The sequence below is a fragment of the Nymphalis io genome, chromosome 7 (genome assembly GCF_905147045.1).
Source record: "Nymphalis io chromosome 7, ilAglIoxx1.1, whole genome shotgun sequence".
In the NCBI taxonomy this organism is placed as follows: Eukaryota; Metazoa; Arthropoda; class Insecta; order Lepidoptera; family Nymphalidae; genus Nymphalis; species Nymphalis io.
The window spans coordinates 8,836,334-8,855,926 of NC_065894.1; the positions used below are offsets into that span (position 1 = coordinate 8,836,334).

General features: G+C 31.2%; 1 protein-coding gene across 1 annotated transcript; it reads left to right on the top strand.

Annotated features, from left to right (window-relative positions):
• Positions 1-16,924: 16,924 nt before the first annotated feature.
• LOC126769757 (uncharacterized) lies at positions 16,925-19,041 on the top strand. The gene is made up of 4 exons (XM_050488675.1): positions 16,925-17,010; positions 17,796-18,026; positions 18,476-18,611; positions 18,880-19,041. Exons 1-4 carry the CDS (start codon positions 16,925-16,927, stop codon positions 19,039-19,041), a joined length of 615 nt encoding a protein of 204 aa, XP_050344632.1.
• The last annotated feature ends 552 nt before the right edge of the window (positions 19,042-19,593 follow it).

The following is a 19,593-nucleotide window of genomic DNA, read 5'->3' on the forward strand; positions in this document are numbered from 1 at the left end:
CGATTTAAGTGCAAAAGTAATTAGTTTAACCCATTTTGTCTAGTCAACAATAAACATTAAAATTATATTTATTATATGAATATTTGTCATTTTATTTTGTCATTACACATAGAAGCGTAAAAATTTGATTTGCAATTTTTTCACGAAGCTTTGTTTTTAAAATGTGGGTAGTTAAAAATTGGGTTGATCGCAAACACAATCTAGAAACATAGCATGATTTTGTTCAGTACGATGTATCGAAGCATCTTTTTGTTAACAAAACCACGCTTAATGACCTGATAAGATATTTTATTTTACCCAATGATAAAGCAGAATTATTGAGCAATGGAAGGCAAATTGGATTTCAATGTGATTTTGTATCGAAATATACATAGGTCTGTGGTTCTGTTCTATTCTCAAGAATATGGTGTAGCTTATTTGCATCATCTACATTTACGTTTTCTCAAAAAAATAGTTTCACTTATTGGTGAATGTGGAAGAAATAATGTCGTTGCAATTGACAATTGGTGACCACCGTAGAGGAACTGTTAGATTATTATTGGATTCCAGTCGGAAATATCCCGGAATCCTAGAGGAAAGTCAGTTGCACCAGCACCAGAACATTAATAGAAGTTACAGTGATTTTTTAAGAAAATCGTACTTCTTGCTGCCGATTGCTATGGTATACAAACAAAAAATTATCTTTGTGGAGTGGTATTATATTTACGAGTTATATTGTAAGACGTTGTTTAGGCCTATCTGGTGCCTAACCACTTACTCACTATTTATTCTACTGTTACATAAAGCGCTTTAGTGGGATCTGTTCCATTTTGAAGTGAATTTATAGGGGACATAACAGACTAATTTCCAATAGGTGGTCGCGTATTAAAGATAGAAAAAGAGCTTACAGTGTCCATAGGCTGAGGATCAATTACTATAAATTTGTTCGTCTTTTAAATATGTATATCTGTTACACAATCGTTTCACTGGATTTAATTTAAAAATATTTTTTTTTTTTCAATAAAAAATATTAAAAAAGTTTCTTATTCCGGGACATAATTGGCTTCTTTCTACCTTTATAAAACTTATTAGAATCCGTCTAGTCTGTTAAGCATGTTTGAGCAATAAAATCCAATTAAATAAACGTACGAAAGTTTGTTTATTTGTACGTACATTCTATTTATAATATATGAGATTGGATATTTTTAAAAGCATAAATCATAGCTAAAGTAGTCACGCTTTGTGATTACGTTTTTAAGAGATTAAGTTTCTTGTTGGAAAGTTTTGAAAAAAAAAAACTTAATAGGATAAAATAAAAATAGAGAAAGACAGAGCAATTAGATAATAAATATTAACTTATTACAATTTCAAATACAAACATCACGCCGTTCTTTTTTTACATTATTCTACAAAGGCATCAGTCATTCTATACAGAGTTTGGAAACCTTTTCATAACATATTTTTTACATTACAGGTAATAACAATAGCTGTATATACTAAATATTAAATATTATTAATGAAATAAAACATAATGTTTATAATACTATGTATTATATGTAGTTTTTATATGCAAATGAAATTCTCCACGTAACCACGTCAAAGGCACTGTTTTACCCCGCCTCTTCGTAATTAGACCGCGGGCGTACGAAGTTCCTTCATCAAGATACGCGTTAGTTCGGTCTTAGTTTAATGTATGCACATTATCTAAGCAACTTCGCGTCTATTCCACCTCCCCTCGCCCGCTTATGTACCCACTTATGTATTTCGAATCGTTAATTAGCTACATATGCGGAAGATATATAATCTCAGCTGAGTATATAAGTAAAATGTGTCGAAAATGTCTTTAAAAATAAATGCAGTACTCATTTTTAAATGGTTTTATTTAAAACACTAAAATATATAAGAATAGTATGAAAATTTCACTTATAGGTATCAAATTAATAGCGAATATTGTAAAACATTCGAAATCTTAATTTAAAGCCTATAGTTTTTCATATTGAAATGTGTACTTGGACATGCAAAATAATTTACGTTAGCTAATTCGATCGATTCCAAATGGAGTTTCATTATAATTTATCTTCCAATATATATTTACTAAATTAACTCAAATGAATTTCAAACATAAGTGATTTTAACAAAATCTACCGCATAGCTGAACTGCAAGCGGATACGTCAAGTTACGACTTCAATTTGCTAAATTGTTCGCAACTCCTGGTTTAATCCGTTCCTTTCCTCCGAGTTCGGGCACACGCGTAACTTTAATGTCTTTTAGTCATCGGCTTTCACTTAGGCTAGTCTAACTTTATGAGTAGATTCTTAATCTTTGTCGAGAACTCGAAATACTGATTTTCACTCAAGAATTTAATGATTTTTTAAATTACGAATTAATTTACTATTTAGTATAATAAACAAATCAGGGTGCAGTAGGTATTAACTTGGCGAGAAAAAATGCTATCGTAATTGTTTTATTGAATCAAAAAAAAATTAACTTATAATATGTTGCTACATCTTATAAAAGATTCATAAGCGTATAGAGACTTTAAATATATGTGACCGTATTGTTTTTGTTTTTTTATTATTATGTACTGTCATATTAAAAGTATGTAGAAGTAAAGGACCGTATTGGCGAATTATTGTACCGCCAAAAAGAAACTCGAACAGTAAGTAGTGTAATGTTCTGGCGTAATTGACGATGTAAAAATGCCATATTATATCTCTTGAATTAATAAATTGAAGAATAATATTTATATCTCTTGAATGCCAGTGTCTGACAGGTGCTCCATCTCGTTGGATAGTGTGCCTATCTCTACGTGTGGCCAGTCTGCCATCCTATAATATTCACGTGAGCACATAATAAAAAATTATTAATAAAAAATAAAAGTAGAAGACTATAATATAAAATATACATATTACATATAAACAATAGCATACAATAAGGAGCTTTAATTTAAATTCAGTAAAACTATATTATAAAAATAATTCGAATATTCGAACTCAAAAGTATTTTTATAATAAATAATAGTAATGCCCGAGTTAGGGCATAACAATCCTATTTACGCGTCCAATTAAACTTACGTCAGTTTAGGCGGCCGGTAAACCATTGAATATAATGATTATAATATTTAAAGGATACTCGATTTAAAATTACGCATCACCTTAAGTCGTTTTTCAGCGTCAACTCGCGAATAGTGAGTTCTTACAGTAAAGCACTGAAGATTAAATTAATAAACACTGCGTTGTTATTGCTTATTACATACTTAACACATAAAATTGCTATTAAGTAAGATATAGACAAGATGAAATTCATATACTTCAAAAAATCGTTGAGCTACATACTCCGTAAGCAGTTAACGTAATCCAGCCTTTCCAAGTTCAAAATACACTTTAGGTTTTCATGTATTGAATTTTACTCAATCTACTCGATTACTTTATAAGCTTGTATAGCTTAGTTGTAACTTAAGTAACTAATATAAACTACAAAGTATCCATTTACTTGGAAGTTTCAGATGTGTGAATATCAATTTATTAGATACGAAGAAATTGTGCACATGTGTATACTTTTAGTTTAAATACTATTTTAATGTAAATTATATATTTGTAATAATGACGCTATTTAAAATTCTATATTATTTTAATATATAGAATCTATATTCCGTACTGGTGGTAACTTTAAATTAAATTTAATTTAATAAAATTGTTTTATTTTATTTGATTGTATTCTAACTTAACACGAAGTGCCTGTAAAGGCCTACTTGAATAAAGTATATTTACATTTTGATTTCGAAAATCACAATCATACGGCTGAAAGGACTGAAATACCGTTTGGCATTATTTAAAGAGTAGAGTAGGCCATTGGTAACTTTTTTAAATTATTAAGAAAAATATTGCTCAAATAAACTTACTTAATGAAATTTTATCAACAATTAGGAAACGTATATAGTATTCAACGTGATAATCGACCTCTAGCAAAGATGCATATTCTTATGCAATCAAGATGTTCGTGTCAAATTGAGTAAAAAGCTTATAAACATGAAACATTTGAACTAGTAATATTACTAATTGTACTAGTAGTACTGCTTATAATAATGTACTAATTCTTAACTCGGAATCTCGTTAAACACGATTAAAATTCAGCACCCGTTCCTCGCAGCATGATGTTATACGGGAAACGGACAATCATAATCATGATAATAAAATCGGACTATTTTATCCTGAGATTACCGCACTCAAGCAAACAAATAGACAAACAAACAAATTTTACATAATAGTCAAGATTCCTTTTCTATACAACTATAATTCATATGATTCATTATGATACGACATTAACAATACACACATTAAATAAAAGTACACATTTAAATTTAAGAAAGAAATAATATAGAGAACATGTCGTCCACGTTCACGTCTCGAATTACAGTTTCAGCGTTTTATTGCACGAAATGAAATGCGAAACGACAGAAAGAGATATTTCAGATGCTAAATATAATGCATATATCAAGACAACTAAGCAGGAATGTGGCGAGAGGAAATAGAACGTTCCATTAAAGAATAATGTGTTATTTTTAAGTAATATTAGTATATTTTTAACTGGTATCATTAATTTATTTGAGGAAATAATTATACGTGTAATTAAAAACCTTCGTTAAAATTAGTATAGTGCGATAAATCGACATTGATACAATTTTATTTATAATATAATTTATATTAAAAAAGTATTATGGAAGGACGGAATAGAATATACATCTGCTTTTTTAATACTATGACGAATAAATTATTAATGTAATCTCGAGTTAACTTACATAGAGATATATGTACAGAAGTCCACGGCAGAATACATAATGTAACAGAAACAAAGCTGCTACATAATGCCCACCAAATCTAACCTCGAAGACGGTCCAAGTTGTAAACGAGCTGACAATATTAACAATAAATAAAGATTATTACTTTTCCAAAGAAAAAATAAATAAAGAGGTTGTATATTTTAACGATCATATACCAAGAACTATTAGTTCGATTAAATTTTTTTTAGCGGGCTAAGGCTAATAAGACAGTAGTAGTTATTATTGGAATAATGTTTTGCTTTTCTTATTAGATAAATAACATATTATCTAATTAAAGGCAATTCTAGTTTGATAATTTATAAGTGAACATATTCTTTTTTTTATTGTATTGTTATTACGGATACGGCCAGTCATTTTCAGTAAATTTTTTAAGGTAATATTCTCAAACTATATATTTTTTTTATAATATATCAATACGTTGACAATAAAGCCACATAATTTAATAAATAATAATAACTTAATTTCTAGTACGCAAACATTTAAAATATAGTTCCAATAATGTCTAATATTATCGATCTTATCCGCTTTTAATTTACACCAAAGGCATTTGGGCGGAGTAGAGCAACAAAGGAGAAATTTCACTAGATCCATCCACCCACAAACAAACAGCGCCGTTTCGCATTCCGTCCACTGAAGACAGGGCTGAAGGCAGATCAAATTGAACCTTCTGATCTTATACATATGTTCTTATGTAATTCTATGTACTCGTAACGCCTCGAGACATGTAGGTTATGTTCATATTGAATTTCGCTTCAGAAGCTCTTGTAAAGCCCTTTGTAAATAGAGTAATAAACAAGGCATAAATATGTATACTCTACCGTGTTCATTGGAATGTAATTGCTTATAATATATTGTGTCAGATATAAAAATTCTGCCCTATATAACTCATTAGTAAGAAATATATACACTTATTGGAATAATTTATTTTAATTAGCCATCAAATTAAATGTAAAAAATTGGAAAACTTTAATATTGTAATAATATTGTACCCGTCTGTATAGTAAATTTGAGAATGAGGTTTTTATTTTAATGTAACTTTCATTTAATAGGTTTCATAAAATAAGTTTTAATATTTGTTAGTTTTAAAAGCAATATTTTTATTTTCTATATAACATACATAATATAATCACACGATAAAAATGATGCATAATTATTGATGCTTAAAAGTATCTCATTAAATATTCGTCAGCTATAATAAAGATCATCAAAAGAGTTTTACCGTTCATATAGATATATAATTCTAATTATTTAAATATACATTATATATACATAGAATTTCATATAAGGTATGTTATACTTACGTAAGTAGGATTATTTACTCGAGTGTTTGCCCCGGGCCCCGGGTGGAGCTGAGCCCGGACAAACGTTTGCTTTACCAACTGGATATCAAATAGTTATGTAACTGTCATCGATGTTTTATATCGATAGTTTAGTAGTAGGTAAATTTTATTTATGTATTTGAGTAACAAACATTTATTCTACCGATCAACAGATATTATTGCTGATGCTGGGTTATAGGGTGAGTGTAATTATGGCAACAAAGGCAATCCAAATAATATTATGAATGTGAAGGTGGGTTTGTTTATTTGTTTGTTTGGTACTTTCACGTGCTAATATCATTAGAACCTGATTGATAAATATTCGACCTGGTAATCAAATCTGGAAGCGTCACTAACTTCTTTTATTGTATAATTTATCGAAAGCTTGTCGGTTTAAAAAAACACCGTATGAAAATTTCCACCAATGACTAGTGGAACAGTGTGATTGAGGTTCTTAATTATTCGTCTTTATTAAGACAGTACTTTTTTATTAACAGTCAGTTATGCACAGGTTGATACTTCTTGTTTTTTTTTTTTAAATAAATTACGTTTTTATTTTAATACTTCATCTTATATAGCGGTGCGTCATATATGCAACTAAAGTTATATTGTATGAGTATCGATAACATTTATTAACTTATAAAAATACTGTCAGTACCTAATATTAGCAAAAATTAAGTATGTAATTATGAGTTTTAAATATTTAATGTGTATGTAACAAACATGACGAATGTATGAAACTACAATTGTAAAGGTTTACTGAAATTCTCATCCTCGTATTTAAATTTTATTATTAAAAACTCAATTGATACATAATCATTTTTACTATACTACTATAATTATTTGTTAAAACATTTAATTAATTTTGTACTTATTTAATAGTATTGTTTTTATTTTTTGTTAATTAATTTATTTATGATTCATTACTTATTATAATAATGTTAGCATATTTATAATTAAAAAACTATAATTAACATTTTAGGTAGTAACTAAAACCAAAATCAAATAATATTCAAATTATAAGATGGAGACATATATTTTTTAATTTTAAACGATTTATTTATAACAATACATATTATAAGACATATACATATGGGTGGGTTTTTTTATCGATAGTCGATATAATACGTCGTTTTATCATCACTTTTATCAGTAAACCAGCGATGTCAGAGCTAAACCGAATTTCCGAAATGTCTAATAAGTTGGATGTTAACTCTGACAGCCTCAGTATGTACATGACATCACCGATCTTACGTGATCTAACCTCCCTTTTCAGCCCCCACCTATGTATATGTAGTCACTAACTTGGGATACAATTGAAGCAAGAATTAGTATTAAAATAGTAACTGTTCATGTAAATTTGACTAAATTTTACTTAACTTTGCAAGTTAGATACGTAAAAATAAGATCAATTTGAGATCATATCGTTTTGTTTTGAAATATAACATATATATAATGTTGCACACAAATGATCGCACTTAAGTGTGTATATAATAAGCTTCAAAATCTAATTTGCTGCTTACGGTATTCGATAGAAGGGAATATTGTTTTTTTTCTATAATATTGAACCGACTCTTTATAAGCTAAAATAATAATAATATTTATATAAATATTGTTGAAATAAAAAAAAAATCTTATAAATTTGTAAATTATGTTTTCCTCTGTATTGGTTTGTGAATGTCCCACTGCTGGGTAAGACCCATTTCAGGATACGGCTTGGAACTTACCGCATCCCGCTGCTCATGAATTAATGCCTTTTTATTCGAGACATGTTTTCCTCATTTTTTTTTTATTCATTTAGTCGAGCCAACAGCATTTTACACAAAAAAAAGTTCAGCTTCATTATATAAGAGAAGGTACAGTTCTTTTGATTGAACTTATATAATTTACTTAATAAATTGCATAATTATGGCTAGAGAAAATAAAAACAAGAGGGAAAAAAACAAAAAAAAAAGATATAATTTCAAACAATACGTTTTATATATTCAATCATGTTTGCACGTATATATACTTATAGATTTTACTGTCTCGTTAAAGTACAATATATTAAAGAAGCTACGGAATTAAAAATTACAAGTATTTTACAAAACATTTATTAAAATACAAGTAATAAAACATTACGTATTCATAAATTGTTTCAAGTCTGGAGTGAATCGACAAACTGTGAACAGAATAAACTTTGCCAACAAATTAATGGGCTAATTAAGAGTAAGAAAAGAATCTGCGAGTCTCGCCGTCCCCCGTTGAGGCAGGTCTGGGACGATTTTTACGTCAGTTTTCAAGTCTTGTAGTATTTTGTCGAGTTCTATCGTATTGGCACCTTTAGTTTTTCATTTTATTAATTTATTATAAGTGTTCACGAATGTTCATAGACATTATCGCCGTAAGAAATAATAACCATTACTTACATCGCCAATGCGCTACCAACCTTGGGAACTAAGTTTGATTGATTATTTACTAAGTAATGCTAATTGGTGGTAGATATATTATGATGAGTGTGTGGTACCTCGAAGTGACATATTTTTTTAATAGTTATAGGTATAGAGCAGTAAATTTTTTATAAGAATAATATTTCATATAAAATCGTTTCTGCTGTAATTTCGTAAATTATTTATTGTTCAAAGGAAAATAGTTTTAGTTTGTCAGCTTTTATTTATTTTGCATGTAATAAATTGGAAAAATAAAATTTTAGGTGAATACGTTCGCTAAAAAAATGTCATAAAAATATTTCATGAATATATGTTATATTTTTATTATTTAATTGAAATAATTTCTTCTTACTTAAATAGTTTTAGACTTAAATTCAAAACTTCAAGGGCCAATTCTTGTCAGCTGCACAATCGCGCTTTCGTGAACATTGGCGCTCGGAGCAATCATAATGAATATTTTATTTTATCATAGCGCCCCGTCCCTCGCCCCCTCGTTCCCGCACACCCCGCACCCCTCGTCCCACAGCCATGAACTTGACACCGAGCGAAAAATTAGTTCACAAGGCGAAAGTGAACTTTGTACAGAGTTTGCACTTTTTGAGCGAACCTAGCCGAGATAAAAGACTTGCGCGACTTGCTCACTTTCACAGATACCGCTTCTTAAAACTCTTTTCATGATTAAAGCAAAGATATTCGAGATGTTTTGCTTGATTTTTTCGCTTTCCCATAAAAAATATTGTTAAATAACATTATTAGTAATTCGTTGCTAATTAAGCACTCTATGCCACAAAGTTACGCTCCCTCACGAACAGTTCAAAAAACATGAGAGCCGTTGAATTAACATACTTTACTCAAAGCAACCAAACTAACCGCGTACGAGAGAAAAAAAATCTAACGTATTTCACGCATTCATTCAGTGTATGAGGCTAATTAAAAAAGTACAGAGGTTGGTTCCGCGAGTGGCGTAGTTCCGCTACTCACCGCTAGGTAGCGCTTTTCGCTTTGACAAGTTGCGTTTTGTAGTCTGGGGCACGTTTGTAGAGTTTCATTTTTTAATGAGGTCGTGTATTCGGGTTTGTACGGGGATTGCGGGCGGGCCGGCTTTGTGGGGCGACAGCGGAGCCGGCTAGGCGAGAGACACGGAAAGGGGCGCCTGTGTGCGTGTTTGAAAAAGCCACGTTTAGGTTGCTCTTCGTTATTAATAGCACCTTTGATGGAAGCTTAAGCCCTTTGATATACCTAACGTTAAACGTAGCTGGATTGGCCTAGGGTCTAGGCGAGCTCTAATTGTTTCCACAATAACCTCGCTTTGTTAAGACCGTTTAATGTTTTTCACGAGCATGTAATACTTAACTAAAATAAAACCACTAGTATATATTTTTATATGAATACAAGAATAAAATAATAGTTGAATGAAATAATAATTAAGAAATTCTGATATGACGTTTTATTATGTTTCCAGAGTATGAACCAGATGTTCTTGCCGGTTCTTACTACTTTCCGAACTGGTGGTAGCTTTACATAAAATTCAATACTGTTACGTGCCCTTATAAGCTTATTTGGATTAAGAATTATTTGATTTGACATACAATATACTGAGAGTAATATATGGAAATCAAAAAGAATACTGAAATATAGTGACATAGATAATACATTAAATATCATTTTTATTTTCTAATCAAATTCACAGACAAATAGGTTGCTTTAAGGAATGTGCTCACTCCCGCCTATAGACAATGGTGCTGTAAAAAAATTACCATTCCGTACATCGTCAATGTGCCACGAACCTTGTGCCTGTCATTACACTGACTCATCCTTTAAAGCGTCTTCATAATACAATAATACTAAGTAGTAACGGGGTTGCATAAAACGCTACCACCAAGAAAACTGGCATTTTTTTAAATAATTTAAGCTGTTCACTATTACGTAGCAGCTTATGTATAATTCTCCTTTATATTATAATTTTGATCCTACACTATATAGAACTTTTAAGGATAGTTGTGTGTCATTACATGATTATAACTTCTTACCTAGCTAACTTAATACAGTTTCTCTTTAATATTGGGTTAAAATGATTATCATACATAATTATTTATATACTTATATTTCCTAGGAAATCATTATTAAACACAAATTTTACTGGTGGTAGGGCTTTGTGCAATCTCGTCTGGGTAGGTACCACCCACTCATTAGATATTCTATCGGAAAACAGCAGTACTTGATATTGTTGTGTTCCGGTTTGAAAGATGAGTGAGCCAGTGTAATTACAGGCACAAGGAACATAAAATCTTAGTTCCCAAGGTTGGTGGCGCATTGGATATGTAAGCGATGGTTGACATTTCTTACAATGCCAATGTCTAAGGACGTTGGTGACCACTTACCATCAGGTGACGCATATGCTCGTCGGCCTTCCTATTCTATAAAAAAACAGTGTCTTTCGACTAGAGTGGCTAATATTGAGAGAAATTTTATTCGTCAAGAAAAGCTATATATGAGTTAGTTTTCGTATAGGAACAAGAACGTCTATTAAAATAGGTACATTTCTTCGAGTAAGTTCTTACAAGCAGTTTTAATTAGTTATTTTACTTGAATAAGAAAAACATTAAAAAGACTTATAAAAGGTTTTCTTGAAGTTGACGACCAAGATATCCAATGAGATTTCTCCATCTGGAGAAAGGGGGTAAGGTAAATAATGTCATTAAAATTAACGATCTCTAAATATCATGTCATATACATATATGCTAATATTAATTTTTCATTTAAAAATTATTTATTTATAGATAAAATAAAAAATCGTAATTTATTATTGATATTGATAAAAAAATTAGCCGATATGGCCTAGTGGTTGGAACGCGTGAATCGTAACCGATGATCGTGGGTTCAAATCCGGGCAAGCACCACTGAATTTTCATGTGATTATAATTCATCTTGAGCTTGACGGTGAAGGAAAACATCGTGAGGAAACCTGCATGTGTCCAATTTCATTAAAATTATGTTTTATGTGTATTCTGCCAACCCGCATTAGAGCAGCGTGGTGGAATAAGGTCTAAACGTTCTCCTCAAAAAGGGAGAGGAGGCCTTAGCCCAGCAGTGGGACATTAACAGGCTGTTACTGTATCGTAGTATCATATTTTATACGATTATTATTCGTACGAAATATAATTAATTCTTATGTAAAAATAATCATTGCATGTATATTACATGTAGTACATTTAATGGTTTAATTTTAAAATAGAAATGCATACCTTCTATCAAGAACACAACGAAATAGTGGTTACCACCGCCAAGAGATATTGGCACTGCAACAAATATTAAGCAATCCTTGGGTTGTCAATGCGCCAGCCAGTAGAACTAAAGTATTATGTTTATGTACCTGTTAACATATTTAGCCAGCCATCCTTTAAAACCGAATAGTTGGTTATTATGTTGTTTGTTGGGTATTGTTGGTTACAAAAACTGTTTGCCTTTAGAACACACATATAAAAAGATATAATATAATGCTAGATGTAAGGACATGATCTGATTTTATATGGAAAGAACGAAACTATAGATATAGCTAGCAAATTTTTTATAGTATGATGGTAAGTGGTCACCAACGCCCATAGACATTGCCATTGTAGGAAATGTTAACCATCGCTTACATCGCCAATGCGCCACCAACCTTGGGAACTGAGATGTTATGTCCCTTGTGCCTGTAATTATACTGACTCACTCACCCTTTAAACCTGAACACAACAATACCAAGTACTGCTGTTTTTCGGTAGAATATCTGATGAGTGGGTGGTACCTACCCAGATGAGCTTGCACAAAGCGCTACCATCAGTAAAATTAACAAATTTAAAAACAGTGGTCTGGTCACGTACTATGTCGAGGGACCAACGTGTCCTAATGTGGAGAGTGAGGACCGACAAACGCATCGTACCTTGCCAAGCACGCCTTTCATTCAGCTAGACCGATGACCCGAAGGCAGATAATAAGATTGAGAAAAAGAGTAAATAATGAGTTTCAGGCCGATTCTTCTCATTAGAAGACTACAATTCCAATTGGTGGTAGATTTAATTCCAATTCAATCCACAACATGACAATTCGTAAGTATTTATACGACCCTCTTTGAATTAAGAATATTTCGATTTTAAACAAAAAATACATACGGCGTCAAAATCAAAGAGAATTTTATATTTACATACAATACAGATTTTTTGTAAATAATGGATGATACATATCAAAGTGTTTATCATTTCAATTTACAACTGTATCATGATCGTTAAAAACAGAATTTTGTAATGTTCAATATTAAAAAAAAAAACTTACTACTTAGCTACTATAATAACTTGAACACGTTTGTCAAAGAGAAGGCTACATGTAAGATGTAATGTACTAAGGTAAGATGGATGTAACATAAAGTCATCAAAACCGATTTCGGCCACGGCGGCTAATCTCTATAGAGATGAGCTAACTACGCAAGAGATATTATAGTGCACAAGTGTGTGCGCAAACACAGGTGCACTCTATTCCCTAGCTCTCAAAAATCCGATGGGACGGCAATCCGATACGACAGGAAAGAGTTGAGGAGAGAGGATGTAATATAGAAGGGAGTATGGCCTAGTGGTAAGAACGCGTGAATCTTAAATGATGATCGTGGGTTCAAACCCGGGCAAGCACCACTGAATTTTCATGTGCTTAATTTGTGTTTATAATTCATCTCGTGCTTAACGGTGAAGGAAAACATCGTGAGGAAACCTGCATGTGTCTAATTTCATTGAAATTCTGCCACATGTGTATTCTACCAACCCGCATTGGAGCAGCGTGGTGGAATAAGCTCCAAACCTTCTCCTCAAAAGGGAGAGGAGGCCTTAGCCCAGCAGTGGGACATTAACAGGCTGTTACTGTACTGTTACTGTATGTAAATAGCTTGTGATGTACGTACAATATTATCTTATTAGATACGGCGAGTTACTGAAAAAGACAAAAACAAGAAATCATTGATAAGTCACGTTTGGATGAATTGTATAAATAAACGAAGGCACTTTATTACAATGTGTCATAGTTTTATAAGCTATTGATTGTATAAATAAGGAGCTATTTTTAAAAATAATAAACGGCGATTTCCATAACTTTTAATTAGATTACTTCGCCGCAACTTGGATTGGCGATAACGAAACATAAAAATCGAAATGGTGGCTATTTTATGGTCTTTCAGCGCCATAAAATTATAAATCTTAGCAATTTTATGGTAATATCAGAAGGATCATTTGAAATTTAAAAGCAAAGGCGATATTAGCTTACCTTGCAGTAAATTTGAACCCTCAATACTTTATTTGACAATTATAAACGATGTTTAATATTATTAAATATTTTGAATTCCCCTATATTTCTTATCATGGAATGCTCGTCATGTTTTTCCTGAAACTGACTACGGTTCTAAGCATCATCGAACGGACATGTTAGGTAAAAAGGTCAGCGTCTTGAAATATATTTGGACTGTTCCTATAAGATAAAGATCTTCTTCTTAGGTTTTTTTTCGTACAATATAGTCATCACAATACAGTCATCATAGAGTATAGTTAAGTTTCCTGATGATTTTTTACGTTTAAGCATAAAATACATACAAATTAAAACTTAAAATAGCTACTGTACGTATCATAACTACATGGAATTATAGTAAGAATGCTATCAGCATTTCCCTTTTGAATCGCGATTCTCTGTGCAATTTGCGAATGCTGGTTTATTACCAGACGTGTTGCATTTTTAATAAAATTACATTATATTTTAAACGATCTTAGATAATTACGCGATTCTAGTGACTTCTTAAGTTAAGCAAGATCACTCGAACTAAGAGCGAATGAATATAGGTGCAGAAGAGAGTGAATATTTCCGATGAAAACATATAAGCTGTTGGATTTTTCCATTTTTTTTTTTGCGTATTTTCGGAATCATATGGCAATTTTTTAACAGACAATCAAGTTTATTTAAATAGTCTAGAGCTTATATTACGATACATTTGGACAAGTAAGAGCAGAAAAGTATTTAAAGCAGTATTTGTAAAAATTGGCATAACAGACTTTAAACGTCTCTGTGATTTTAATGATGTTATTATTTCCCGACAAGTTTCCTAATTCCTTGATATCCCCTAAGTTTGCTGTTAATTCCGAAACTCATCAATAGATGACGGAGGTATTTTAGATTATGTTAAGGAAAATAAAAAATTACCACAGGGTGGGACATAAGATTCACGGTAGCATGCGCAAGCGAACCCGTGTCTCTCTTCGTTAAGATGGAAAGGGTGCAGCTGGTTTTTTAGTAGGTATTCCGATGTTCGGAGCGCACTCGGCGCCTTGGACACTGGTGAGCCCGACATACCCTCCCACTATTCCCGTGGGGGAAACGTGTAATGCGTTTTTCCAGCGTTAAAAAAAGCATGGGAAGGAATATTAAAAGCACTTTTGAAACAACAATTTATAAAATAAAATAAATTTAAAGCTATCACCGGTTTTCAATGTAGATTCTACTAAGAACCGGCAAAAAAACAGTCATTACTCTTTCCCGACAGTCAAGTTACATAGATGAATAAATACAATTGCAATATTATTTATCCTGCATGAACATTATCAAATACCATGCACCACATATTTTTATCATATGTATAATTCCTTATCGAGTAATAGGCCTTAATAATAAAAAAAATCTTAACATGTGATTTAAATGTATGAATAAATAAGTATATTTATAATAGAAGCGAACACAGCAATGTCGGATTCGCAATTGCGGAAACATGATTGTTGTTAATTTTTATTTTACTTATCAAAAAATCGCCATATTTTATTTTGTAAATAACTATATTATGATGCCACCATAAGTTTTACAAACTTTGTTAAATATATCAAGTAGGGAGCCTTGAATTGTAATGCTGTAAATAGCCCTTAGACCCTACTCTTAGCAGTTATTTCTCATCAAATAGTACAACGGTATATGTAATAATCATAATATACAATTACATTAATATATCCTGTATAAAGATCAACGAACACTTACTTCAAGCTTTTTTATCATCTAGGTATATAATTTTGAACGGCATTGTACGCCTTATTTATTAAAAAATAATACTATGAGCTTTAAATAAAAAAATGTTTTGTTGGAATTTGATATATAAAATCGAACACCCTAGGCCAGGGTGGGTACTGGATCCCGTGTCGCTCCTCGTTAAGACGAAAAGGGTACCGCTGTTTTTTTAGTGGGTATTGCGATGTTTGGACACCAGCGAGCCCCATACCCCCCCACTGTTCCCGTGGGAGAAACGCGTAACGCGTTTTTCCAGCGTTAAAAAGGGTGGGTACTGGATCTGCGCAATTTTAAAAATATTTCTTCTGTTAATACAAATTTTTCACCGTCTATCAGTTTTTTTTGTGACTATCAAGATATAGAGCTTAATCGTTTGAAACGCTATCGTAAGTATTGCTACTTTATTAAAAACATCCCGAGGGAGTCTCCCTTCGGGATGCTCTAAAAGCTTAAAAACAATCCGTAGAGTTCATTTTTAAAGAATAGATGGTCTATATATTCTTGTATCGATATATGCCAAATCAAATAATGTTCTTTTTTATGTAATTTATTACCACCGACGTAAAGAATATACATAAACAAACAAGTAAAAAAAAATAAAAAAAATTATTATTGATATTTATTTATTATTTATACAAATGTGCTTATAGTAAATAAAATTAAATATAAATTAATACAGTATATTAACATTTTTATTTTTCATAATAATATTATAGTTTCTTTTATGATCTTTTTACGTTCAAGCGCCACCTATTTGCGAGTAGCTAGTTCGGAAACTCGTCGATAGATGTCTAACACATTTTAAACATAACCAGATTCGTATTTAATAATATATTTTTGAATGTGGTTTGTACGATTTTTGAATGTGGATTGATCGAATTATTTTTATATGTTTAGATTTCAACACTAGTCAATTTAAATTTTACTACAAATGTGTTTGCAAGAATAAATTGCTTTTTGTTGAGATTTGAAATAATTATGGGACAACTAAATATAAAATAAAGTCTTCTGTATTTATATCTCTTTAAAAATAAAAATAACTTACAAAGTTGGTATTATTGTTTGAATTAGTTATCAGTATTTATTAACATACTATCAACGAAAGAGGTTTATAATATCAATAAAACTTTTTAAGAAGAACAAAAAGAAAAATTCCAAACATAAAATTCGTCGACCGCTGTCAGTTATAAAATTTTCAACCACTAAATGGATTTTAAACAGTTTAGGTTATAAAATGACAAATCTATCGTGTAAGAGAGGATAAATTTTGTAGTGTAGAAGTTATCCAGAAAGTGACATGGTTCGGTGGAGGTATTGTTTGGTGCTTGCGGTCCTTTTACTTCTACCTTATATATCCAAATCACAGGATGATGATGATGACGAGTGAGTTTGTTTCAATTTGGTTTTCTTTAACTTATTATTCATTCGTTTATCTTTTTTTCAATTTATATATAAAATAATTCATTGTATTGTGACTTGAAATGTAAAGCTTATAATATTTTAAGTCTTTTATATATTATTGTTATGAAGAGTTATGTTGCAACATATTGTTAAGCGTATGGGTTGATTGAGCCGTGTGTTCCTAATACTTAATTTCGATTAATTTATCCAATAATAAAGCGTAACACTTACTTATTGGCATTCAAAGTAAAAACTATCACTATCGGAAAAGAAAACACTGGACCTCGCAAAAAAACGCAGCGAATTTATTTTGTCAAACTTTATAATTGTTTATGATTTTTAATTTTAGAGAAATACAGCATTTTTTGAAAATGGGAAGAATGTTTTGACTTTCGGTCTTAGAGTATTTCGTTAAATAAATCATAGTTGTTAATGACACCTATAGAAGCGATAAATCCCTTTGACTACAAATTAAATCAAGTCCAATTAATGTTATTCAGTTATATTATTTATATAATCTTTTAAAGACGAAGGCTTTCGGGGAAATGAGCCATCTAATTCTTAGTGATCAAAGTTTAACATTCCAACCATATCATACTAAGATCTTACGTCCCTTAAACCTAAATTACTCTGTCTTCGATATCGTTGAAACCACAACACAGTCATATAAAGTATTACTGTTTGGCAGTAGAATAAATTATGAGTTGGTGGTATCGCTACCACCAAGTAAATAAGTGTTTAAATAACATGTCCATTTTGCATAAAAGAAAAGTCGATTCAAACGATAGTGATGAGAACGAAGATGATGATGATGAAGATGATCTTATAGCAGATAAAGCTGAAGAAAGTGTGGGAAGGCGGGCACCAGCTGTACCACTGCATACGACGCGTTCAATTCCAGTAACTAGGACGACTAAAATGCGCCCTCTGGAATGCTATGTTTGCGCATATAAGTCTGATACACCACTCAAAGCGTGTCTGGATCCTACAAAATACAGGTACAATTATTATTAAGCTTTTAAGATTATAGCATAAAGAAAACATGATTCTAATGCATTGTATGAACATGTTCTTGCACGTCAAAACCCTCACAAGGCTTCTTTTTATCATATTCGGCAATAAATCAATAAATTTTATCAGACGTCCATCACTGTTACTCTAACCCTTAATTCAGTTTGCCTTTAGTTAGCTGTGTAAGATAATGATAGTAATTCTGTAATTAAATTTATTCAGCGAAAACTTTTGGGCTTTTGTAAATTTAAAAAATTTTAAAACTGTTTGATTTTAGCGTTTGTAAATTTGTATAATTCAATAAACGAGAAATGTTTTAAGACGATGTGAGAAAATGTTTCATGACGATGAGGTTAACGACGAAACATTGAACGGTTTGAAAATATTGCAATTACAAGTATATTTGAGTGGTCGTTCGTATTTAATTTGTTTTCAGAGTTCAAACGATCATCTGTCATAGTGTTGATGATAAGTGCTCCACATCAGTTGTATCAAAGGGCAACACCTTTGAGGCAGTCATTCGAGGCTGTAAGTCAGGATGTATCGGTTCTCCGGAGACGACGTGTTGTGACGTAAGTAATCAAATTGTTACCGTTGATGAGATGGATTCAAATAAAATTTAGCATGATGAATGGTGATATTACTTGCCATAAGAAGGGTCATATTTTGCCTGTCTACCTTTTCATTCTTAATGATAATAATTGTACTTAAAATTCAAACAATTAACTCGATTATTAAATCTTTTTTTTTTAAATCTTGTAATATTATTTACATGTGCATTATCTGTTCTTTACTAGAATTCCTTGCTTCATCTTCATCAAATCATTTTTCTGTTTTTAGTTAAACCGTTGTAATAATCAAGCATTTGCCATACCAACTGTAGTGGCACCCAAAGCACTGGTGCAAGACAATAAATCTTCGAAGAGTATTCCTCCTTCAGTGTTGTTCTTCGTTACAATCTTGTTAGTCTTACAGACGGTTGTTAAGGTCACATTTGTATAAAAGAACATAGGAGATAGAGAAAATGTACGTAGAGAAAAAGAATACATACCTGAGTGACAAAGAAAAGTAGGAGTGACAGTGTTTCTCAAAGTTTGGCTACACTTTTTTACAACGAAGCGATACCAAGAAAATTCATACACGCTGTCACATTACTATAAGCGTCAGCAGACTGTTCTTTGGTTTCATGTGGTTTGCTGGAATTTTATGCTACTGCCATACTTGTGCATATAGGCTACTATTAGTATCGCTGTTGTATCGTACATCGTTAAATATATTAATTAAACTTACGATTGTATTTATCTCGTAACTCTATGCTTTTAGTAGTTGTTTATATATACAGATAGACTGTAGCTATAAAAGTATTACCCCCTACTGCTGACGCAAGTGTGTTGGTTCCTAGAAAATTAAATTTTGTAATCAAGAATATTTTAATAACAAAAAATTGTAAGTTTTGTGATGACTTTTGTGAATTTTTTTCTTAAGTGTATTGTTGTTTAATAAATTGTTATTTTTAATTTGTATTCTTTTTTAATTGCATTAAAAAATACTACT